General features: G+C 44.5%; 3 protein-coding genes and 1 long non-coding RNA gene across 6 annotated transcripts; 2 read left to right on the forward strand and 2 right to left on the reverse strand.

The window, feature by feature from the left end:
- Positions 1 to 3,635: 3,635 nt before the first annotated feature.
- LOC136537824 (uncharacterized) lies at positions 3,636 to 4,134 on the reverse strand. The gene has a single exon (XM_066529792.1). It carries the CDS (start codon positions 4,046 to 4,048, stop codon positions 3,716 to 3,718), a length of 333 nt encoding a protein of 110 aa, XP_066385889.1. The 5' UTR covers positions 4,049 to 4,134; the 3' UTR covers positions 3,636 to 3,715.
- A 1,971-nt stretch (positions 4,135 to 6,105) lies between these two features.
- On the forward strand, positions 6,106 to 7,648 carry LOC136537825 (protein RTE1-HOMOLOG-like). 3 transcript variants are annotated; one of them, XM_066529794.1, is made up of 3 exons: positions 6,106 to 6,290; positions 6,691 to 7,005; positions 7,138 to 7,648. In XM_066529794.1, exons 2-3 carry the CDS (start codon positions 6,772 to 6,774, stop codon positions 7,516 to 7,518), a joined length of 615 nt encoding a protein of 204 aa, XP_066385891.1. In that variant the 5' UTR covers positions 6,106 to 6,290; positions 6,691 to 6,771; the 3' UTR covers positions 7,519 to 7,648. The 3 variants fall into 3 exon arrangements, with proteins under 3 accessions (XP_066385891.1, XP_066385892.1, XP_066385890.1); XM_066529795.1 differs by having other exon boundaries at positions 6,755 to 7,005; XM_066529793.1 differs by having other exon boundaries at positions 6,107 to 6,290; positions 6,728 to 7,005.
- A 3,012-nt stretch (positions 7,649 to 10,660) lies between these two features.
- On the forward strand, positions 10,661 to 15,568 carry LOC136537826 (probable GTP-binding protein OBGC2). Its single transcript, XM_066529796.1, has 9 exons — positions 10,661 to 11,350; positions 11,436 to 11,527; positions 12,311 to 12,394; positions 12,921 to 12,998; positions 13,210 to 13,410; positions 13,529 to 13,636; positions 14,301 to 14,375; positions 14,531 to 14,730; positions 14,936 to 15,568. The coding sequence occupies exons 1-9, from the start codon at positions 10,768 to 10,770 to the stop codon at positions 15,012 to 15,014; spliced, it is 1,500 nt and encodes a 499-aa protein (XP_066385893.1). The 5' UTR covers positions 10,661 to 10,767; the 3' UTR covers positions 15,015 to 15,568.
- Positions 15,569 to 21,651: 6,083 nt separating this feature from the next.
- Positions 21,652 to 23,298, reverse strand: LOC136537827 (uncharacterized). Its single transcript, XR_010779146.1, has 4 exons — positions 23,174 to 23,298; positions 22,004 to 22,069; positions 21,830 to 21,879; positions 21,652 to 21,716 (listed from the first exon to the last, which is right to left on the reverse strand). It is a non-coding gene; the product is annotated as an uncharacterized lncRNA (long non-coding RNA).
- Between the last annotated feature and the right edge of the window lie 1,975 nt (positions 23,299 to 25,273).

Here is a 25,273-nt window from a genome sequence, read left to right on the forward strand (position 1 = left end):
CACACACGCGCGTGCGTAAATAAAAGAGCAAAGCATGCTTCCCGGTGCCCGCTGCCTTCTCCGTCCGCGCGCCCCCATTTCCTCTGGGTCGTCGACCACTTATCACGCCCACTAGCCAGCGCGCTCGTTCACGTGCGTCGGTGCGTGTTCCGGCCGGCGGCGCCGACGATGGCTCGCGGAGTTTGCGGTACGGTGGTGCTGGAGCTGGATCGACGCAACACGCGCGCGCGGAGCAGAGCCGAAAGTCCGAGCTCGCGTGTTAGGCCCGTCCCACGATCCAGATCCGTCTCTCCTCTGACCGCCTGACAAGGAGAGGGAGAGCCCAGCAGACACGTCGTCGTCCCTGCTGGCTGCTGTGTGAGACCCTGAGCGAGCTCGATCAGGTGGCCAGCAGGTTCGCTGATCGAGTTCCTCTGCCCGAGTGCTCTCCCTGCCTTCCGAAGTGCTTGCCGTCCTCAGCTTCCATCTTCTTCAGTCCCAGGAGTCAAACATGCGCACATTAACACTGTATATAGTTTTCTCGGGTTGACACGTAGAGAAGGGTCAAAAAGGAGACACAACGCATTGGTCTACTTGTACTCGGTGCTTCCCTGACCGAAGAAGCTGAATTGCCGGCGGGTGTGTGCATGCATGCAGACTGCAAGTCTAATCAAATTTCCTCCCCTGAAAGACAACGACTAGACAAGCAAGCATTTACTTGTTCATTCCAAGGTCAAATGACAATGCAAAACGTCTCTCCCTCTCATCTCTCCGCGCACTACTAGCTAGTGTTTACCATGTAGCCGTGCGTGCGCCCGTGCATGTATTTATACGCATGCATTGCATACACATCGCAGCACAGCCTCACACGACGATCGCGGCAATTAAGGCTACTCGATCGCGATCGATTGCTAGCTGTGAAGTGTGAATCCATCCATCGATCGACCATGAGGTCCTCGAAGCTTGCAGTCGTCGTTGCAGCAGCGGTTCTTGTCCTTGCCGTGCTCGCCTCAGGTGGCGGCGTCGTTGGCGCGGCGGCGCGGCCGTTGGTGATGAGGCAGGGCGCCGGCAGCTCGGGCGCCGGCGCCGTGCTGGATCGCGTCGCCGTGGCTGTGGAGCACACGAGCACGAACTCCTCGGCGCAGCCGTCCAACTGCACCTACGGGAGCAACTCCGGCGGCGTGTGCCCTCCCGCTCCCGGTGTAGGGCACTAGCCACTAGCAGTAGCAGCAAGTCCCAGCCAGGCAGCCGCCCAGCCACCCAGAAATGCCCCGGCTGGGCGCGCGGCTGCCCAGATTTCCCCGTTACAACATTCGTGTGTACTAGCTTCTAGTCGGCCCAAAAAATCCTAGGGCCCAGATGGTTACTCTTGTGTATGGTTCCACTATGTATGTCGACGTGTGAACAGGCCTTCAGCCCTACGGACACAGGTTACAGGTTTATCAATTGTTGTTATTTGTCTCTCAAAAAAAACCAGTTGTTATTTTTATTTCGCTATAAAAAAAATGCTGTTGTTTTTTATTATTATATTACTTTATTTATTATTATTGGAGCCTCTGTTTGATTGCCGTCGAGTGATGCACCATTACAGTAGTACTAGTCTACTACTAGGCCTGCATTTGTGGGTAGGCCTAGTAAACTTTTTTTTTGTTTTCTTGGAGTATTCTAATAATTTATTGTAATCGTCTTTGTGTTATTTGAGACACGACCTTAAACTAAATTTAACAAGCGAGCCTAAGTTCAAGTCCATTCAAAATCACATAGTTTTAATTCTGAAAGAAAAACAAGAATAATATGAGCAATTTTAAAACAAGCCACCAATCGAGCTCAACGAAACCTTTTGTGTTCGGCCCTAATTGCATATCTGTAATGCTTGCTTGACCTTGCCTCTCTATCGTATTTGTTATTGTAGTTGGTTGGACTAGGGTGGCTTGTGCAAATGAGCAGAGGCAGGTGGAGCATGCATCTAAGATGGTACACAAGAATTGGGCTAGGCACACTAATTGGAGAAAGAGAGGCACAGGATCGTCATAGAGAACGACAGAAGTCATCGGTGGCTATGACGCCATCTTTCATGAACTACATGGCTTCTCTAGACTATGATCTATGACACGATTCCTGTAATCCTGTTCGTCTTTCAAAGAACATGATTTAATAATCCTTTGACATCATGGGTCCAATGATCCACGTTGAGGCAAAAGAACACAACATCCTTGTCCTTGTCTAATGAATCTAGTGATTGGCCGACACAGCGGAGAGATGTTCTAAGGTGGCAATGGATCCTCGCCTCATGGATCTCTTGGCATCGATATAGTGTTTAGCTAGACAACAAATCCTTGTCTTACATATATGCAACTTGGAACACACACAGAGAGAGAGAGAGAGTACTTACTAATTAATATGTGGCAACCGATGCCCAATATTAAGAATCTACATGATTTTCTATACTTTTACATGGTAGGATACTAGTGTGGCACCAACCACGCTTGTATATAGGTAGGGGTCGGTAGAAAAGATCATGCCTCTTTGGTGACACTAAGGGCTTCCCCAACGTGCTAGGATGGTGTACTGCCCCATCGTTCACCTCGGCATTAACATACCATGTCACTTTCTTTGGTGGTCTCGTAGATGCTTGTAGTAATCTGCAGAATAACTGGTATCCCTACCTGACAAACAGTAGAAGAAAACGCTCAAGAATGTGATGTGATCGGCGGATGGTGACCTTGGAGAGGGAGAAAGGAGAAAAGGTTGCTGCACACACGTTCTTTTTGTTGTACGGGAGCATGACGACGGCGGATGGCGCCCTTAGGGAGAGAGAGTGCGGGTTTCTATTTTTTGTCAACGTAGAATCCAGATTTTAGTTTGAGGCTAATGATTCTATATGGCTGCGCTGTGTGCGCCCTAGTAGTTAACTTGTGGGTGCCACTGTCACCATATCACTATCGGTTTGAACATTTTTTTATAGAACGACAGGGGAGCCTCTACCTATTTTTTTTATATATATTAAAAAAAGAATATGGTACAAAATATATTGAAAAAGAATATGGTACAAAATGTACAGAGTACAAGGCTCTTAGAGCACTTGATGTCCGCTTACACAAGAAAAATCTGCATCAGCGTAACATTTGAAAATCGAGTCTACAATGGTTTGGAATCGAAACTATTTTCATGTATTACGCTAGAAAAACTCGATGTTGATGTGTTACGCTAAATGAAGTTAGTTTAGGTAGTTGTTTATCTAAAACTACTGGAGTTGCTCGCCTATACATATACTTGATCAATCGTATTACTTACTACGAGTGTACGACTTATATACAGGATCATCGTAATGCTTGCTATGGAGAAATTGCAAGTTTTACAATATGTTAGTTAAATACAAATTTTGTATTACCATCGTGTATATCAAATCTCATGGACACATGCACATAACGCACAATTTCACACAGGCATAATCCAGAAACTAAGCGTGCAAACGAGAACTACTATGATAACAAAACACAATCTCACACAGGCCCGGTAGATTCTGAAATTCAAAAGCACTCCCAGCAAAATTTCGATGAAATCACGGATTGCCCTCTCAGAATAGCTATTTCAGTTGAATTAATCAAGAACATTACTTCACTTCAACCTCAATACTCAACTCCATCACCAAGAATCGGGGGAGTTCGGGAAAACTTCACCTATCGCCGAATCAAAGAACTACTACTCGGATCACGCGGACGACAAAACCTGCTCTTCATCTCGAACAAAGTGTCGCTTCTTTCTTGCCACCGCCGCTGCCGCCGCAGTCGCCGTACAAGATGAACTCTGAGGCGTGGAACTCCACCTCGGGCGCCGCCTGCTGCTGCTGACTGCTCGCGGCCGCGGACGACGCGTCGGCCCCTCCGGTGGACGCCCCGGTGTCCCCGCTGCTGCTGGCGGTGGCGGGAGTCGAGGGGGGCTTGTAGTACATGCGCCCCGTCTGGGGGCAGTGCGAGTAGGAGCGCACGGCGATCCGGGCGCCCATGTCCAGCAACTCCTCGCACACGCGGCCGTACCGGCTGCCGATCGGCGCCGACTTCCTCCTCATCACTTCCAGACTCCTCCCAAGAACGGCGCGCGGACGACGGGATGTGCGCGGCGAGGCTGGAGTTGGATCAGCCGAGGGATATGAACGTTGCCGAGCGCGGCGCGATCGAGGATGTCGGTTTTCTTGCTGGATCGAAGCGCGGCGCGAGTTCTTTGGGCCGTGTTTAGATCGTAAATTTTTTTTTAATCTGGACACTGCAGCAGGTTTCGTGTGTATTTAATAAACTTTGTTCGATCATAGACTAATTAGCCTCAAAAAATTCGTCTCGTGATTTACCACTAAACTATGTAATTAGTTATTTTTTTTTATCTATATTTAATGCTCTATGTATATGTTTAAAAATTGATGTGACGAAGAGAAAGTAAAAAAACTTAAATTTGAAAGTGATCTAAACAAGGCCTCAGGTTTCTTTTCTCGCGGTCGCGGCGGATTTGATGGCTGGAGGGCGAGACTGGGAAGAACGAAGCAAGCACCTCGGGAAAAGGGATGCGTGGGTATTTGTAGCCTGGTGAGGAGAGGAGGTCGGCGCGGCGCGGGCCGGCGGGTGGGGAGAGTCCGGCGACGGCGTGGGTTGCGACGGACTGCGGCTCGGACTCGAGTTTGCAGGGGTCGCGCGCGTGGGCGCCACGCAGTTTCCTTACTTTCCTGGCAAGGAAACTGGCGATACGTGGCAACCAGGGCCCACCTGCAGTGAGAAATCGGAATCCAAATCCTTGCTCTAATCTACTACTCCTTGGCAAGGGACGGGTCACGTAGTTGGCAACTGGATACTACCTCCGCCCCTGAATAGAGCCTGTTTGAATTAGTTATGACTATTTATTAGCTAAGGCTAAAAAACGATTTAAATCAACTCTCTTATTTGGATTAGTTAGGGTAAGTACATTGCTACCTATCAGCGGTCTCATACGTCATCTCTTGGAATGCCGCGTAGAATTTTTGCTTATATATATGGAGGAAAGAGAAAGGTGAGAGAAAAATTGGTCGTTTCGTGAAACAACGGCCTCATGAGCTAAGATTTAGTACTACAGGACAACTGTTATACCATTTTATGAGTTGTTGTTGTCATACAACTCACAACTTTACTTTTTTATTTTGTGCATGAATTAAGAAATTATGAGTTACTATGAGACAATTTAAAAACAACTATTGTATATGTTGTCTTTTAAGTCGTTCTAAATTTACGTGGCAATACATGAGATCACTTTTAAGACAACACCTATGTACTTGTCCTTAGAACTACTTATTAAAGATCACTTTCCGTTGGCTTGTTCAGAAAAACATGCTCAATGGCCATCTTCAAACGTGTGTTCTACATATATATAGCCCAAGCTAACCCCACCCAACTCTAGAATTGAATCAGCTTGCCCATAAGTCAGTCCTTTATGTGGGGAACACATCCACTTGAAAATATCCCTCACACAACTCCAAATTTAAATTGCTAAAAAGAACACAGAAGAAAACATGGTGCATATTCAAGGCCCTTAAAAAAACAGGAATTACACATGAACCTGTTTATTTTCACATGAAAAACACAATAAATAAATTTTTTTCCCTACATTCTGAAGGATCCCTAAAAATATTTTCCACATACATAGCATTTGTAACTCCCTCTCCAATCCAAGGTAGTAGCATTTTTGTAGAAACGCCTAAATTTTAAGAGGTATCATGTACTTCCAAATGATAATTGCATTTCCGTTTTTGACACCATCGTTAATTAGGAATCTATAAAGAGACTTTGTAGTGAAAGAATTAAATTTGTCGATGACCTGAACCTACCGAACCTTGTCCTTCTTGTTACTAGAAATCTGTATATCCCTCAGATCATCGTTCTAATTCAGAATTATAAAACTTCTCCTTCCCACGGATTCTGACGGAGTGACGGTAAGACACCTGCTGTTGCTACTTGCTCAGACCGTCAGACGTGTTTCCCACAACGAGAAACAAACAGACTTTATGACACGATTATGATTATTATATTGAGAATAAATGGGATTGCTGGCCCTAACAAACGTGCTCTAACCAACTCTCTCGAAGCTCATGTAAACGGACGGACCCGGACACACTGCCTATGCTGCAAGCCTGCAACCCAACCCAACCCCTGTTCTTCCATTTACCCCCAGCGTGCGCGCTCTCTCTCGTGGCGACGACTGGGAGGCCGTGTCGCTGCCGGCCTGCCGCCTTACGCCAGGTGCGAGGTGCCCAGGTCTTCATCAGACCCTTCGCCGGCGACGAGCACCACCAGGTACGCCAACCCCCTTGGTCGTCGCTTCCTGCTGTGAGAAACCGAGCACCCAAACCCTAACTTACTATTTGTATTCGGATCTGATCTAATTAGTGTATATGCATGTATTATATGCGTTCCATATTCGATTGTTCTGCAAAATTATCGGGTGTACATGGTATGCCCATGCCCTTTACTGGGTCCGCCCCTGGTTGGATGGCTCGATTGGGGGCAACACCTCGTCCTTGTGAGCCTCATTCCGCAAGTGGATCAAGTTATTCAATACCTTTCATATCCTGTATAAGTAATACATATTTTAGCGTCATGTGTTCTACTAGTATTGAGATACTGCTAACTAGTGAATTTCCATTATGTATTTGTGCACATTACTTTTGTGTTACATAACAACTTGTTTCTGTAGAGTGCTCAATGTCTTTCCCTTCTTCACTCTGTTGCAGAAATTGCCTCCACCTTTCAATCAACAGCTTGAACTTACAGCGAGATGGAAAATGATAGAAGCCAGCTTGGTCAGATTGACCCAAGAAGAGCCCGCTTTCCTTGTTGCATAGTATGGACTCCAATACCATTCATCACGTGGTTGGTGCCCTTTATCGGTCACATTGGCATCTGCAGAGAAGACGGTGTGATTCTGGACTTCGCTGGTCCACATTTTGTATCAGTTGACAACTTTGCGTTTGGAGCTGTCGCACGCTACATTCAAGTAAACTGCGATGAGGTTTGTAATCTGCAGTTTATGCTCTTCTATATGACTTGTCACCTTAACATATGTGTGTAGAATTGAAGTTTTGTATGCTCAAATCATGCTAGCGCTTACCACCAACCATTGATTGTCCTTTGGAACCTGCAGTGCTATAAGCTTATTGAACCTGAAGGAGATGCCACGTGGGACGGCGCACTGAAGAAAGGCACACAAGAGTTCCAAAACAGAAACTACAACCTGTTCACCTGCAACTGTCACTCCTTTGTCGCAAACAATCTGAACCGGCTGTTCTATTCTGGCCACGACAAATGGAACGTGGTCAGCTTGGCTGCTGTGATGTTCTTACGAGGCCGCTGGGTGAGCACGGCGTCAGTGATGAAGACCTTCTTGCCGTTTGCAGTTGTGCTTTCCATCGGTACCCTCCTTGGCGGCACGACCTTCCTGATCGGCCTCCTTGCTTTCGCCTCTGTGATGACTGTCTGGTTCCTTGTGGGCACCTACTGCATCAAAGGCCTCATAGAGTTGTGATTAGAGTATATTCGACTTGTTTTGGGGGTCCAAGGGTGGCACACTTTTAATTGTATTGTTAGTACTCTGTACCTTCCTGTATAATTGATTCTTGATGGTATTCATCTATCAATATATCTGAAATTCTGAATGAATTGTGTGGCTTGAGGAACTGGCTGTTGATGCCCTTCATTTGTACTGCTGAAGGATCATGCTACAACCAGAAGTCCATGTCCATGCTACATGATCCATATACTTAGGCCATGTTTGGAATGCATGGTTTAAATCAAGAAAAGCCTGCGTTCAGTACAGAACTAAGCAGCAAGTGTCCATATACTTATGGCGGTCTCCAGCAAGCAGCAAGGTGACATTGCACTGAAAGCGCATGTTGCAAGCGTATATTTCAAGTGTTCCAGATGTTACAGAGGTATGTTGCAAGTGTTTTATATCGATGTTGTAAAAGTAGATCAGGATGTTGCAATGACTATATACGTATGTTTCAAATGTATGTTCTAAATGTTTCATATGTTCTAGACGTATATTGCAAGTGTTTTATCTGAATGTTGCATAAACATGCATGTTTCAAGTGTTTCATCTGAATGTTACATATATTTTTGCAATGCCTACACACGTGTTTTTAAGTTTTTTCTGGCGTTTTGCAAGCGTTTCAGTTGTTATCGGACGTATGCTGCAAGTGTTTCATCTGGATGTTGTAAAAGTAGATCTGGTGTTGCACATGTTGCAACGGGACCCACCTACCACAGCCGCCTGCTACAGTTGCTGGGTCGCCGCCGTGGGTCACCGTGCAGGCGCCTAAGGCCGACAGACGCATCCGCGGCGCGGCATCCATAGGCGGGGGCATGTGACTGGGACCCACATGGGTTCCTACGTGCGGGCGCTATGGTCAACGAAACAGAGCGAGCGTGATGGTAGTGCGGTATGCAACGTGGGGTCAACACAGTAGGGCATGCGAAAACAGGCGGCGCGGCCTCCTCACGAAGGATCGGAGACATCCGATATTTTGGAGTGGCTTCAGATGTCTGGGCGCTAGTAACGCCCTTGCTAGCACTATCTAAAATAGGCCTCCTTAAATACACATGAGAGCATCGCTAGGAGGACTACCTAAAATAGGCCTCCTATCTTCATATTTAGGTTGCCACAATTTTTTTTCAAAAAAAAACTTGTTTTCTACTATTGTCAACAACATGACTATCCCTAAAATAGAGACTACTTTATTTTCTCACAAATTTCAGCGTGTTAACCCTCTATATGATCTTCATTTCGCCTCCACAAAAAATCAAATGCATAGTTTAAACGAACATAGACTTAACGTATTATTACAACACCATATAAGTTTAAATTTTAAATTTCATATCCAAAATTCAAACTGACCACATGGACATCAATAAGAAGAAATAAAACAACATGTGCAGGTCAAGTACAACACACCATGACGTGACCACAAATGCTCTATCCAATCCTCACGAATGTCAATGAACAAAGGATTGAAGGGTTTTCAAAGGAAAAACAAAGGATTGGGCGATCCTAAGGAATAGGTACGGTAGGTGTCTTTGGTTCACAGGAATGGCTCCTAAGAAATCCTGAGGAATACTGTTGGTACCCTATGATTTTACAGGATTTTCATGGAAAAAAAATCCGCTGGAACTTCTTGGTTTCACTAGGAACGAGGCAAATGGTTGTGAAAAGATGAGATCAATGCTTTTATGGTGTGCTGGTCAGGCTCTAACAGCTGATGTTTTTCTCTATATAATAGAATAACACGTCAAATTGTTAATTAAACCAATCCTATGATTCCTATTCCTCTAAATTTTCTATGTCCATCCAAACACCTACTCATACAATTTTCCTACATTTTTCAATCCTTCGTTTTGCAGTTGCAATCCTAAAAAATTCCTACACTTTTTTCTATTCCTGTGTTTTCCATTCCTGTATTTCAAAGGAGGCCTTCTTAACCCTCATGTTCCACCTCCTGTGCAATCAAGCTCTAGATAAGGGCATCATGATCGGACTCATCCTCTTTCTTAAAGAATTGGTTTAAAATCTTATACTCCTCGTCAAACAAAACCGTTATTAGTAGCTATGATTGGGGCTATAGTACAGACTATGCATAGGACTACACAAGTGAAAAGACAGGATGTATTTCGACGAAATGCCTTGGATGTGATCAGCAAGAGAGCCATAATACATATGAAATTCACTCAATTTCATACAAATGATATCAAGGAGGGCATCAGGCAAGGCGACATACCTTGTTGGAGTAGGGGCATCGGTGGCGAGATGACGCCCGGGTAGGGAGGAAGGGGCAACGACTTGAAGTCACATGAGGCAGGGAAGAGGAGTGTTGGCATAGAGGCGACATCGGTCAAGGAGGGGGCGGCGCGGTCATGGAGAGGTCGACATAGAGGAGCCGCCAATGGCCGTCGATATACCAACGAGGGGGGTCTGGCCTGACATCTCTCAATATGTCCTGCTTCCTCTCTCTAACCTACCCTTCTCTCACACGACAACCAACTCCTAATCTGCCACCTCTACCTGTCCCCCTCTCGCATTGTGCCAACTCTCAATCTGCCGCCTCCTGGTTGGGGTGCGGCATGCACCACCGACTAGGCGCCCTTCCACGGCCTCGAGCGCTACTTCGACCAGGTGCTGGTCTGCTAGAGATGCCAGATGTCCTAGTTCTCCCACCGATTAGGCGCTAGAGATGGTACTGCCCTAGTTTTCGGGTCGAGGGTGTAAAATTGGTTAATTAAAACCAATGAGTCCATATAAATTCAATCATAAATTTAAGCAAAAATGAGGTAGTAAAATGGGGGGAAAAGGATATTGACTTCATTTAGACCTGTGCCATCCTCCGTTGGGCCATTGTCAATGGAGAAATTCTTTGTATTGTTTTCAAGATTGTTACATCACCTAAAACAAAATAAAATATGGATGAAAATAGTTTCATAGATATTTAATTTAATGATTCATATAGAATTGCCGTACCGAGAGAGTTTTGTCGGGATAAAACTTACTCTTCTCTCTTTTAAAAAATGTCGCTGCGTCATAAAAAAAAAAACTTCACCTAAACATGAGAAAAATAGGAGATAAATTGCGCATGACGCTCACTCGCTCGTTCTGATCGACCGACGACCAGGATGGGTTCGTCGTAGCCGTCCAACGGCGGACGCTGCGCCGCAACTTGGCTTATCAGTTATCTGCACCCCTGGCGCAGCGCAGCCACGCCGCGGCAACAGCAGCACCACCACCATGGCGCTTCTCCTCCATCCCCGCCTCCCTTCCCACCCTCTCCGCGCGGCAGCCCACCACCACCACGCCATCTCGGACGCCTCTTGCCTCCTTATACTCCGCGGCCCCGGAAGGAAGCGCGCGCTGCTCGCGGTCACGTGCCGCGCCGCCAGGGTGAAGGAGCCCGCTCCGAGCGCAGGCGCCTCGCCGCAGGCGCTGGCGAAGGAGGCGCACAAGTACTTCGACCACGCCGTGGTCACCGTCCGCGCGGGCGACGGCGGGCACGGCGCCGTGCTCGCCATGCCGCCGGCGCCCTCCGCGGACGCCACCAAGCCCCGCGGCAGGTTCAACCGGGGTGAGAAGAAGGGCAAGAAGGTGTCGTACAAGCGGAACTACGACGGGTCCGTGGCGCTGCCGACGGGCGGGCACGGCGGCGACGTCGTGGTGTACGCCGACGAGGCCGAGGAGACGCTGCTGCGGTTCCACGAGAAGGCGCGGTACTGCGCCAAACGGGGAGGGAACGTGGGCGCCGCTGGCGGCACGCTCAGCTCGCAGATGCACAGCGGCTTCGCCGGGGAGACGCTCAGGATACCCGTGCCTGTAGGTTTGTGGACTCGGTGCTGTCGATTTCGAGCATTTCTCCTGTGCGGGGACTGGCCATTGATGGATGCCTTCGCATCGAATTGCAGGAACTGTTGTGAAACGCAAGAAGGGAGCTGTTCTGGCGGATTTGGCTCATCCCGGTGATGAAGTGCTCGTTGCTAGAGGTGGACAGGGCGGGGTGAGTAGTTACTTATTGACTACTCTGCCACGCTGATGCAGGAGAAAATGTGGATTCCAGTCCCAAACTCATACTATCCCTAATTTTATGAATTATTGAAAGACAAACTTATTCCTGTAACCCTTTTCGACATCCTAAATGCTGTGGAGTATAGTAACTTAGTAAGCATCCTTAACCCTTTCCGACATCCTAAATGCTGTGGAGTGTAGTAAGCATTTTATCATGTTAATTTTGCAATATTAGTGTAAGCACAAACATCAGTGGTGTGAAGTGTGTGGAAAGATTCGCAGTTACCCTGTTTTCAACATTTTGAGATACAGCTGTACAGTTTTGACACATTTTTTAAGTATATATATGCATGTGCATCACTGCAGCCTAGTGTCATAGATCAATTAACTTGATTTTGATGTTGTGCTATAAATTTGAAGTATATATATGCATGTGCATCACTGCAGCCTAGTGTCAGATCAATTAACTTGATTTTGATGTTGTGCTATAAATGATTCAATGGGTGGCACACTTGTCTATGATCTTAGGTGTACTTGATTTCTGCTAAGGCAGCTACTTAAAGCAATAGAAATTATGCATATTCCTTTGTGTACTGAGTATGTCGTGTAAATGATCTAGAACCACTTAGCACCTCTTATACTTTAAAAAAAGAAAAGAAAAGAAAAGAAAATGCCCCCATTTTGTTCACTATGACTATTCGCTTTATTTGCTACAATAAGTATACTGGATTCATATTATAGTTTTGTATACTATATTTATTTAGTTATTTTGCAGATCAGCTTGATAGATGTGCCTGAGTACAGGAGGAGGAAAGCCATGGCTTTATCCCCAAACATCATGCGAGACACTAGTGACAAAGTAAGTTGTGTCACTTATGTCTCTTGTTTGGATCTTTTAGATGAGGGAAGGATTCACTAGTGGAGAAAAGATGTCTGTACTTGTACAATCAGCCCATCAGATAGGAAACCAGTCTAGTTGACAGCCTCTTTTCCATCCCTGGAACCTGGCCATGTTGAGCAGGGCAACCAAACAGCAATATGCTGCATGCCTAGAGCCTGGCCAACGGCAGCCTGGATCCCAGATGCAATGCAGGCTAGCTAGAGAAGAGAACCAAACAGGCCCTTTGTAAATGTCCAGTTGCTTGCATGTCTGATGTCATGTTAACTGATGCACAAATTGATGATTGATCACGAGAAGATGTATGATGCTCAAGCGCTAGTGTCAACAGTCAGCTATAAATTCCTTACTGAACACTGAACTGCTTGTATTCATTTTTGTTAGCATTGTGTATTTTGATAGCTTACAAATTTCAAGGCAATTTTACTGGCTACTATTGTCAAGTCCATAGTATGTTTCGTGATTCTGTTACCTCTCTTGTCTTCAGGTGTTAATTCATGGTCAGCCTGGTGAGGAAGTAAGCTTGGAGTTGATCTTAAGAGTAGTTGCTGATGTTGGTCTTGTGGTATGACGTTTTACTAATCCACACATCTCGAGTTTTAGGGAGAAAGAAATTGTTAGTTAAATGCTTCATGCTCATATATCATAATACCAGAGTCATCCCTGTTTCCTTTTAGGATGCAGATGTTTGATTATCCAAAATTTGAGGCTTGCTTCAAATTTATTTCTTTGCCATATCACCATGTTGTTATAAGTTATCTTAATTGCATCTTCAGGGACTTCCAAATGCTGGAAAGTCAACACTTCTATCAGCTATAACACTTGCAAGACCAGACATTGCTGATTATCCGTTCACTACATTAATGCCCAATCTTGGCCGGCTTGGTGGAGATCCTGCTTTAGGGGCCTTACAGTTTTCTTCAGAAGCAACATTGGCAGACTTGCCAGGTCTAATTGAGGGTGCTCATCTAGGAAAGGTAATGCTTTTACTTCTATATTATCTGCTTGTTCCTAATTACTTTTCTTTGGAACTATCATGCAGATTCCCCTCACTATTTCATTTGGACTTATCATGTGGTTTAATTAATTTTTCAGGGTCTTGGCCGCAATTTCTTAAGACATTTAAGGAGAACTAGAGTAATCGTCCATGTTGTCGATGCTGCTGTGGATGACCCTGTCAATGATTATAAGATTGTCAGAGAAGTACTAATTTCTAATTGCTTTCATCACTCGCATCATCGCATGTGTTGTTTGGCTTTCATGTCTCAGTATTACAATGTTCATGATCTATCTGATCTGTGTTACCCTAGCATTAGCAGTGAGATTGTTTGATAAACACTTGTATATGTTGTCTGGAGCAGAATCATATTGCCAGTTTGAGTGTATGGTAAGCTTAAGGAGTCACAAGGTCAAGGGAAGTCAAGTGTTATGAGTGTAGCAATGTACTCCCTCCATTCCAAATTATAAGATGTTTTGGCTTTTCTAAATACATAGCTTATAGTAAAAGCAATGTATCTAGAAAAGCTAAAATGTCTTAAAATTTGGAACAGAGGGAGTAACGATTTGCTCCCAGTGGTTAGAATAAAGGAAGATCAGACCAGTTCAGATTCTGAGGATACCAGGCCTCTGAACAGTTAGTAGGGGAAAATAGGATCTTAGAATAAAAGTTGCTTTCTTAAAGGAGTTACGAGAAATATAGTATCTTAGAAGAGAACTTGCTTTTGTAAATGGTTGAAAAATTCATTTGGGTGTATCAGGTTTGTGATTGTGGTAGTCAAAACTGAATCATCATTTCTCTATAACTCTATATTTTGTTCTCAAGTCAAGGTGCAGTTTCGAACAGCGATTTGATTGTAGCTCTTTGCAGGAACTAAGGATGTATAACCCCCAATACCTGGAGCGACCTTATGTTGTGGTCCTGAACAAGATTGATCTTCCTAAGGTGCACTTCAATTCCTTAATTTGAGTCAAATTGTTGTCTTCCTAATTTGGGTGACGCGATTTTCTCTTTGAAACAATCTCTTGAAAATTTGACTTCATATTGGTACATTCAGTGTTTTAACTATAGTAGCGTCGATTTTCCTCCCCTCCTTGTAGGCCCATGATAGGTTATCATCACTGGCCTTAGAGATATCTTCAATTGGATGTGAAGAAGGGCATGACCAAAGTGGCAGCAAAGATAACCTACATGGACACGTAAGCAATCATCAGGTCTTATCAGAGGCTAAAGTTGAAAGCGGTGAAAAGGAGCTTGGGGACTATCCAAGACCTCAAGCTGTTGTGGCTGCTAGTGTGTTGTATGTCTCATCACCTTACCAAACTAAACGCGTGTTTATAATTCTTTCAATTTTAAGCAGTTCATATTAAAGTTCATAAATCTGCTAGAATTGGAACCATCATAGCCCTAGAAGCAATATGTCATTCTATTTTGATGTCTGCTTATTTCTTGTCCTGTTTTAGTGTCACTTCATTTTGTTTAACCCCGTTGCCTTGGTTCTGCAGGAGGCATATCGGGATTGACGAGATGCTGAAGGAGATAAGGGCAGCCCTGAGAAAATGCATTGATCACAAGTTAGCGTAACATAGGTTTAATACCATAGTCCAGTAGCAGAAAGGGAATGAACTGGATGCCCCTTGGCAGGGTCCAACGTGTTCGAGTCGAGAAGCACCGGCCTGTGGCAGGTGAAGCCGAGGCTCTTCCCAGAAGTTCCTTAGGCCTTCTCGCCGCAGGCGATGTTCTGCTTCCAGGGGCAGCTCTTCTGGGCCGATTTCGCTCAGGGCCTCATGTACTGCGACATGCGCGCCGGGGACGCCTTCGAACTAATGGAGTCGCTGAAGAAGAGACGAACCATTGGCTACATTGAGATGGTGAAGTTGACTCTGGACATGGATCGCTGCGCGTGGAAGGGGCACAGGATGGATTTCCCGTGTCCTTGGATGCTGGCGCTGGTGCGAGAGATGTGTTGCCAGAGTCCCCTGTCTTGATGCCGGGCGCTGCCCTCCATCCGTTTCAATAATATAAGATGTTTGGATTCTTTCAGATAACAGGTTTCTTTTACTATTAATCTGGACATGGTGTATATCTAAGTACCTAGCAATATCTAGAAAAAAAAAACAAAATAAAAGGGAGTGCAAAATTACTACACTCCGTAAAGTGCTTTTGGTAGCTTCAGTTTTGAAAACAGGGTTCATCGTAGAACAGTTTTAGATCAGTACAATACCAGCGAGACAAATACCCTGAATTCAAGACAGAGCAACCCCTGAATTAGGAGAATCAAAGAACCAAGGTAACAAGGCCCATTTGTACTACATACCCTGGAATTCATGGAGTAGGTCAAAATACGGGGGGAAAGCTCACATCAGGTTTAGGAATAATTTACATAGCCTGAAACACGTCACAAAAAGTTGAATCAGAAGAGTAAGTTGTTTGAAATAGCTATGCGGGAGACTGTCAAATCATGCAAAAATAAGCATAGTATTACACTTCCTTCCTCCACCTCAACCGTTTACACTTGGCAGATTTACAAACATATCCAGTAACAGGCATCTACTTCTGGAACAACAATAGCTATTCTAACCCTCTGGAGAAACCTAAATTATTCATTCAAGCAAAATATGTCATGATCAACTACAACCAAACATCAACAAACAAATTGAACTTCAACATGATTAGTATTTTTCATTTTATTCGTATATTGATGTCACCGAGATACAATTACTTTAAATGTTTATATGAAGTATTTTGATCAGTGTATCCCTTCTAGTATTTGTGCCGGTTGCTCAAGATTAGAGATATTTTCATCTTAGACCACATCGCTAGTCACACAAACATAAACAGCATAGACGCCCTGGAGGTCCCGGCGCGCCAGCACAGCCCACCACAGAGACGGAAGAGGCCCCTGGCCCCGGCGCGAAGGAGCATCCGCATAGCTGCCATGAATTGGCCAAGGGGTGACACTCAGGCAAAAGCCAGGCAAGTGCTGATGAAAAGACTGGGCATCCTCGACATGGAAGGTCTCAGCCAGGACGACGCGATGCTGCGCTACTTCAGCCTGTTCAAGGGACCACTTACCGACGACACCGTGAAGGCGATGACGGCTTTGTGTGGCCTCGACGCTGAGGCAACGCTGCCCGCTACGCACGCCTAGATACCTGCTGACGCACATGGGTACACCAATGTAGTAATGTTAGTGATCGTTTGCCGTTACGGAAGCCCTTGGAGCTCCACATCTTTTGTGATCGTCCAGTCATGGTGTTTGGGTTCGGCGACAGCCAGAGGCCTACAGTCGCCTACCCTCCACTCTGCAGGGACCCGTCAACTGGTAGTTAGCTGTAGAAAAAACCCAGTGAGCAAAAAACGTTTGCTTTGTAACACTGCACCGATAGCCAGTGGCTTTCAGTTACATCGGCCACTCCAAGTCCAGGCTTTCATGACCTCTGTGTGCTTATCTCGGTGCATATGCTTCTGTGTGCTTAACTCTAGCTCTGTGTTTGTCACCTCTACCAAACCAACAGACGACTGCCTACTTGTCTCCCTCCGTAGAATTTTTTTAAATAGGGGCCCATTGGTTGACATATGGCACAGATGAATTGTCAGTTACTTAACTGAAACGTCAGGGGTTTGAATGACGGCGCCCGACAGGACTCGGTCAGGGAGCTAGTGAGAACCACTGGCACCACCATCGTATGTCTACAAAAAACAAAGATGCAAGTTATGGACCAGAATGTGGTGCTCCGAACAGTCAGAGCGAAATTTGAAAACTCCTATATTGTGCTCCCGGCGGAACAGACAAGAGGAGGCATTTTCCTTGCGGTCAATGAAGACTTCTTCGACCTCTCCGAAGTTGTACTTACCGCGAACGCTATAACCGCGCAGATCAGCATGAGGGCAAATGGAACAAGGTGGCAAATTACGGTGGTATATGGACCGCAAGGAGAGGCGGCCAAACTTCAACTCCTCCAAGAACTGAAAGACATTCCACCGCCGGAGAATGATAGATGGCTCATCCTGGGAGATTTCAATCTCATCTACCAGGCGGAAGATAAGAACAACTCCAATCTAAACCGCCACCTCATGGGGGCATTTAGAGCGACAATTGATCATTTGAGGCTCAAAGAAATCAAGCTAAATGGACGTCGCTTTACTTGGAGCAATCAACAAGAAAACCCGACACTCACTAGAATTGACAGACTACTATGCACCCCCGAGTGGGAGCTGTGCTTCCCATCGTGTTTCTTACACTCTCTTCCATCGCTCATGTCGGACCATACCCCGCTACTACTCCAGGGAGAAATTGACCACAATCACAGCTCATCCTTCCACTTTGAAAATTACTGGACTAAGATGGAAGGATTCCAAGATCTTGTCCAGAACACTTGGAATAGGCCGGTCGCCACCGTTCTTCCAATCAAACGTTTGCATATCAAGATGGCGCGTGTGGCCAAAGCTATCAAGCGTTGGAACAAAGAAAAGATAGGGGATACTAGGATGCAGCTCGCCATAGTGAAAGAAGTGCTGCTGCAATTAGAAGCAGCCCAAGAGCATAGGTTGCTCACTGCCATGGAGCTTCACCTATGTCGCCGCCTCAAAGCACGTAGCACTGGGCTCGCAGCCATTGAGAAATCAAGAATCAGACAAAGATCGAGACTAACGTTCATTTGATGCGGAGATGCTAACACTAAGTTTTTCCACAGTCGAGCCAACGCACGCCGGAGAAAGAATTACATACATTGCCTACATACGGATGGGGGGATCACGGTGGGTCATCAAGAGAAAGAAAAGGTGATTCGAGATTATTTCAAAATTCACATTGGCTCCACGATGCCGAGAGCTTTCACACTAAATTGGCAATCCCTTGGCTATAACCAACACGATCTCTCCGATCTGGAGTTGCCTTTCTCCCAGGAAGAGATAAAAAACACTATATATTCCATGCCTTCCGACAAAGCACCAAGACCGGATGGCTTCACGGGTGCCTTCTTCAAAGCATGTTGGGAAATCATTGAGGATGTTATGGCGGCCATGAACAACCTATTCACTTTGAATGCCCAGGGCTTCGAATGGCTAAACTCGGCTTGCATCATCCTTCTACAAAAAAAACGGATGCAACAAGAGTTACTGATTTTAGACCCATCAGCCTCGTCCACAGCATTGCAAAGATTTTCTCCAAGGTGTTAGCTAACAGACTTGCCCCTCGACTGAACTCCCTCGTCTCCAACTGCTAGAGCGCATTTATAAAAAAGAAAAGCATCCATGATAACTTCCTCTATGTCCAGGGCACGGTACAAAGGTTGCACACGTAGAAGATACCGGCTTTATTCATGAAATTGGACATCCACAAAGCTTTTGATACGGTTCATTGGGGGTACCTGCTCGAGATTCTACAGGCTCTGGGCTTCGTACAGCGATGGCGTGAATGGATCTCTATCCTTCTACGTACATCCACTTCCACACCCTTGCTTAATGGGCGGCAGGCCGCTGCTTTTAGCCATGCCAGAGGCGTTCGGCAGGGAGATCCACTCTCACCCATGCTACTCATCCTTGCTATGGACCCGCTTCAATGTTTGCTTGATCGAGCAATCGACCATGGGATACTCACCCCCTTACCAATCACGGCTGCAAAATGGAGAACCTCCATGTATGCGGATGATGCAGCCATTTTCATCAGCCAAAAAAAAGACGATGTCGAAGCCGTCAAAACCGTCCTACACGCTTTTGGCTCTTTCTCGGGACTCCATATCAACCTTCAAAAGAGCTCGGTGCACCCAATCAGCTGCGCAGACATTGATCTAGACCAAGTCCTCTCTCCTTTCACTGGTTCTAGAGGGAGCTTCCCATGCAAGTACTTGGGGTTGCAACTACACATCAGATCACTGCAAAAGATCCACGTGCAACCTCTCATAGATTGTATCGGGCAGAGGTTATCCAAGTGGAAAGGAAGATGGCTTAACAGAGCGGGACGCCTCACTCTAGTAACATCAGTCCTCTCCTCCATGCCAACCTACCACCTAACGGTGTTCCCTCTAGCTGCATGGGCAAAGAAAAAGATTGACAAAATCAGGAGATCGTTCCTATGGAAGGGGGAGGAGAACGCCAATGGTGGACGCTGCCTTGTTAACTGGCCAACAGTTACCAGGCCAAAAGAACTAGGTGGCCTAGGCGTCCCCGACCTTGATAGATTTGGGAGAGCCCTCTGGTTACGATGGCTTTGGCAGGAATGGGTGGACGATTCCAAGCCTTGGAACAGCTCCAAGCTTCCATGTTCTGATGATGATCGTTTACTTTTCAACTCCTCAATCATTATAACTTTGGGGGACGGTGCAAAGACTAGGTTTTGGCACCACAATTGGCTCGATGGACAAGCTCCTAGGTACCTAGCCCCGAACTTGTTTCGCCTAGTCTCAAGGACAAACCGAACGGTGCAACAGGAGCTCCGGAACAACAATTGGATGCACAAGCTAGAAAGGAAAATCACCTCGGTTGTCCACATGGAGGAGTTCGTGTCCCTTTGGATACGGATACAGGATGTGCACCTACAGCAGGGTGTCCAGGACACCATCATCTGGCGGTGGACCAGTGATGGGAATTACTCCACCCGTTCGGCCTACAGAATACAGTTCACAGGCTCGATCGTACCCTTCCGTACAGAGTTCATCTGGAAAGCGTAGGTGGAGAACAGATGCAAGATCTTTGCCTGGATCTTAGTGCAAGATAAAATTCTAACGGCACAAAACCTACAGAGGAGAGGGTGGCCACACCATCAACAATGTGTGCTATGCAATGGTCCTTTAGAGACCAGCCTCTACCTGTGCCTATGTTGCCCCTTCGCAAAGGCGGTTTGGGATCAGATCCTCTCGTGGGAGAACTTCACTCCGCTTCAGCAACAACCCCAGGTGAACCCCACCGATATGAGATCATGGTGAGAAGACGTGGCGACGAAAGTGCCGAGATCAGAGTGTAGGCGGTTTAACGGAGTAGTAATCCACACCTTTTGAAATATCTGGAAAGAGAGAAATAGGAGAATCTTCGACAACAAGATAGAGACGGTGACGGAGGTGGCCGCAAGGATAAAGGAAGACATAGAACAAAGGAAGAGAGCGCTCGCTTATGTGTAGTTTGTTTGCCCCCATGCCTTTTGGGTCGTGCGTTTTCCCTAATTGGCATGCTTGTGGGGGTTTGAATCCCTAACCTCGACTGCCCTTGTTCTGTACATAAACTTTCTTTTCCCCATCTTAATTGAAAGGCAGAGCTCCTGCCATTGCGTTCAAAAAATTTTACTAAATAAAAACCATATCAACCATCTTTTCTAATGAATCAGAAGAGTAAGTTGTTTGAAATAGCAAACATCATCAATAAAATTCCATGCTCAACACCAAGCTTATATTTCCAATACGCATTTTTTCTTAATTTGTTGCAATATCTATATATAAAAAGGGCGTACCTAGTTCAGATAGCTCCCGCTCTGTGCGGGGTCTGGGGAAGGGTGTCAGTGGCAAGCCTTACCCTCGCCTGTGTAATGCGAGGAGACTGCGACTCGAACCTGGGACCTTCCGGTCACAAGCGGTAAGACTCTACCGCTTGCACCAGACCCGCCCTTCTTGCAATATCTATATATGATGAGGAAAATTATGCAATGATTCATGAAAGAATACTGGTGATCTCTAACTGTAACTATGTGGACAGAGCAACTATCATGTTCTTTTCAGGAATATATAAACCCATTGGGTCAGCACATAGCTGCTGAAACACATAACAGTCTCACACCAAAGGCTTCTGGCCTGCTTTATGAAAAGCAAATAACAGCATTCACATGGAACAACAGCTTACATTGTAGCAGCATGATTACAATCTAAGTGACTTTGCTTCGACTGGAAACCATGACAGCATGATTTGAGGTAACACAGAATTGGGCAGGGACCCTAACCACATATCGTTGCTGAACTCACCCTAAACATTCTACTACCAAAGGACAGAAACTAAAATTCAGAAGAGAGAAATTAACAGACTCCAATAATTGCATATAACAAAAGAAATTCTGTAAAGTATTTCATCCAACTTTTGCAGGTAGACTCGCAGAGCTCCCTAAAAGCACATAACAGTTTCCATGCAATGGAGGAAACAACTCACTAAAAGATGCATCAGCCATCTGAATGTAAATGGTTTAAAAAAATGCATTAAGCACATATATATATACATGACTTCGATAACAAGAACTTACGCCTTTCTCTGGCTTCAGAAGATAATATCTGAGCAAGCATCATCTGTCGGTGTTCCTCAGCTTCCCTGATGGAGAGTTAGATTCAAAGACAATTCAGTATTCCCCAGGTTCCACAGAACATAGCTTGAGATGATGAGCTATAGCATGAGAAGATGGTGGAGGAATGAACCATGCATACTGTTTCGCATCTTCCTGAGCTTTTTGTTGGCCCTCATTCTGCTGATTTGCCTAATTAAAAGTTAACATTAGATCAAAAGTAAGTAAACTAAGGAGCACCCAAACATGCACTTGCGGTAGCAAGGAATTCTACATGTGACAGCTTCAATTTATGTCATTGAGTTTGGTATCTTACCCCACCACGCTGTGCCATTAATTCTTGCATCCTCCTCTGCCTGATAGCTTCCAACTCTGGGTCAGCCTGGCAAACAAAATTGTATTCCATCAGAAGAAATGCAACAAAAGCGTATGGCTGTGGATACTGGATAAAGCAAATTGTTCGTGCTTGTGCCATGTCTAAAGCCAATCAATACGTCTAAGCATCCTAAATTCCACTGAATTTAAGATATTTTCTTTTTCCTAAAAGGCCAAGTTAAACAGAAACATGAAAAGACTTAAACCAGAAAAAAAACAAGTTAACCAATACTGATTAACTTCAACAACTCCTAAAGTTCTTATGCAGTTGGGTGATTGATTGCGAGTCAAAATGACAGGGAAGCTATCAAAAAATATCAGAGAAGTAATCTTTCAAAGGTAAAGGAAGACATGCTGAATTGCTGATATCAGATATGAAGGCACACAAAACATGGCAGAAGAGATGGAAGGAACCCTCCAACTCTAACAAAATGATACCAGATATGAACGCATTTTCTTGTTCTTTTGGATGTACATGTGCAAATACACGCCATGAAACATATCAGTATGAGCGTCAAAATTACTCTCAGTCTCAGCAAGCTTAGACTACCCACAGTGTGGGCAGATATCGGTGCTGAGAAAGGAGAGAGAGGCTTCAAGCCTCGGGTAGACACACTGCAGAGGGCGATGCTTGAACTCAAAATCTCAGCCTCGAGGAAGGTAGAATCCTCGGTGCTTGGTGAATTTGAAATGATTTCACAGCATGTGCACAGAGGGTGTAGGTCCTGGCATGGTTCTGACACATCTACAGAGCATCGATGACTAACGTTGTGTGCAAAAAGCCTACAAGCATCGGTGTTGACATGGCACATGAATTTATGTTTTTAGCACCGATCACACTGTGGGCAGTCTTACATGAGCAGCTCCAAACAACAACACTCCAGCTCATCTCTAAAGGTAGCTAAACCACTAAATTTTCACCGTTATTCAGTTATTTGCATTTGATAAACCAGAACAATCACAATATTTTCAAAACAACCTGTTCAGTCTTAGTACCATTGGGTGTACACAAGTACACCCAATAATTTTTGCAAAAAGTTAGAAGTTAGTAGGCATCAAATAGCCAAATAGCTTGAGGTTAGAGTTCGAAAGAGAAAAGGGGTGGGAATACCTGGTGGGCGCTCATCGCCGGCGAAGAGGTAGGCAAAGGCCTCATCACCTGGGTAGGGCAGCGGCGGCGGTAGCCCACCTAGTCGTCGCAGATAGAGAGGGAGGGAGGGAGAGAGAGAACGAGCGCACAGCGCACGCGGTGTCGCCTGCGAACGGAAGAAGGAGCGCGAGGGAGGGAGGTCAGGTGGACGAAGGCTAAAAAAAATAAAAGCAAATCAGACAGGAAATCTGCAGATTTGTACTCGACCCCGGCCAAATGGGGTAAAACAACGAAACCACAATATTGTTGGTTTTAGTCAGGGCTTATCAGTCAGCTAACAGTGTTTTTCTCTCACAACAAACCAGCATCAGCCAAATTTATCATCTCATAAACCAACCAGCGAACAGGCCGGATAACACCAGAGTGCCTGCCATTGGGATGATGTTGCTCAGAAAAAAAAAGAGCTGACGTTAGGATGATGGGAGTGGTCACGACGAGGACATCCATGCATGCATCATGCATGATGGCCTTGCCTCCAACGAGTTTGATTAGAAGCATATCCTAGTCTACAAACTAATGTTCGTTTGAGCTCGTACGATGTGTCACTCCTGACGACTGAAGAAGAACTAGGCGCGCATGTGCCAAGGAATCTTTGTTGCAATATAAATCGTTGGCAGAACCTTTGGAACTCGATCGGTTTGTTTTCTAGTAGGACCGTACATTTATACATGGACTCAGATTAATTACAATGTCGAATCATATATAGCAGGGGCATAATCTCTATAGACTTATAATAATAATGCAGGGGCACTCCACTCGTCCAGAAGAACGCAGCACGTAGGTCTCGTCTCGGACACGGAAGAGTAGCAAATGTATATCACGTCAACGCATAGTGATGAGAGAGAGAAATATTTGAGAAAAAATATTATAAAATAGGAACAAAAATAATTTGTGAATATAAGAAAGATATAAAAAATAGATGCAACATAGGTATACTACTTGAACATCATAAAATTTAGAATATCTCTTTTATACTACGTGAACACCGTAAAATACATCGTAGAACATTACACACACATATGATATATGATATATATATATATATATATATATATATATATATATATATATATATATATATAATACATCGTAAAACATCACATGTATACTATATGAACATAACAAAATACATATAGAACATCACATATATACTACGTAAACATCACAAAACCTCATATAGATACTTGTTTTTTGCGGGGCTCATATGGACACTACATGATCATCACATGTATGTTACGTGATCCTCACGTGTATATTATATGAACATCACACATATATATACTATGTGAACATCACAAAATAAAATCATAGAACATGAATAGAACATCTCATTTATATTGTAGAACATCTCATTTATACCACTTGAACATCCCAAAAGATATCATAGAACATCACTTGTATACTATGTGAACATCACAAAATACAGAATAGAACATCACGTGCATACTATATGAACATTCCGAAAGTACATCTAGAACATCACGTATATACTACATGAATATCGCCTGAAAACATTATAGAACATCACATATGTACCGCATGAACATCACATGTATACTACATAAACATCACTCAATACATCATAGAACATTACATTTATACTAAATGAATATCACATATTTCTTAGGAATGTAGGAAATTTTAAAAGTAAAAAATGAAAATAAAAAAACTACTTAATTAAAGTAAAATAACAAAGAAGAAAAAATCTAGAGAAAAATTAAAATAACATCACATAGATAGCATTCGAACAACCTAAAAATCATAAAATTTCTCACATGTATTATGTTAATAATCAAATATATAAAACAAAACATCCTATTGATACTATGTGAGATATATCGTACAACATCACATATATACTACATAAACAAAAAAAAAATTGAAGAAAATAAAAAAAACATCACATAGATACTATTTGAACAAACTAAACATCTTACGAGTACTATGCGGATATTAAAAATAAACATGGAATATCCCATATATAATACATGAATACCCGGAAACATATCATAGAATATTATAGATATACGACGCGAACGTCGCATATATCTCATTGAATAT

The sequence above is a fragment of the Miscanthus floridulus genome, chromosome 2 (assembly GCF_019320115.1).
Source record: "Miscanthus floridulus cultivar M001 chromosome 2, ASM1932011v1, whole genome shotgun sequence".
Lineage (NCBI taxonomy): Eukaryota > Viridiplantae > Streptophyta > Magnoliopsida > Poales > Poaceae > Miscanthus > Miscanthus floridulus.

Excerpts from the sequence above, each read along its gene's own strand:
- LOC136537824 (XM_066529792.1), bottom strand. The coding sequence starts at position 4,048 with ATGAGGAGGAAGTCGGCGCCGATCGGCAGCCGGTACGGCCGCGTGTGC.
- LOC136537825 (XM_066529794.1), top strand. The coding sequence starts at position 6,772 with ATGGAAAATGATAGAAGCCAGCTTGGTCAGATTGACCCAAGAAGAGCC. Across the intron at positions 7,006-7,137 it reads TTCAAGTAAACTGCGATGAG|TGCTATAAGCTTATTGAACC; the intron begins GTTTGTAATCTG and ends TGGAACCTGCAG.
- LOC136537826 (XM_066529796.1), top strand. The coding sequence starts at position 10,768 with ATGGCGCTTCTCCTCCATCCCCGCCTCCCTTCCCACCCTCTCCGCGCG. Across the intron at positions 14,376-14,530 it reads ACAAGATTGATCTTCCTAAG|GCCCATGATAGGTTATCATC; the intron begins GTGCACTTCAAT and ends CCCTCCTTGTAG. Across the intron at positions 14,731-14,935 it reads GTTGTGGCTGCTAGTGTGTT|GAGGCATATCGGGATTGACG; the intron begins GTATGTCTCATC and ends TTGGTTCTGCAG.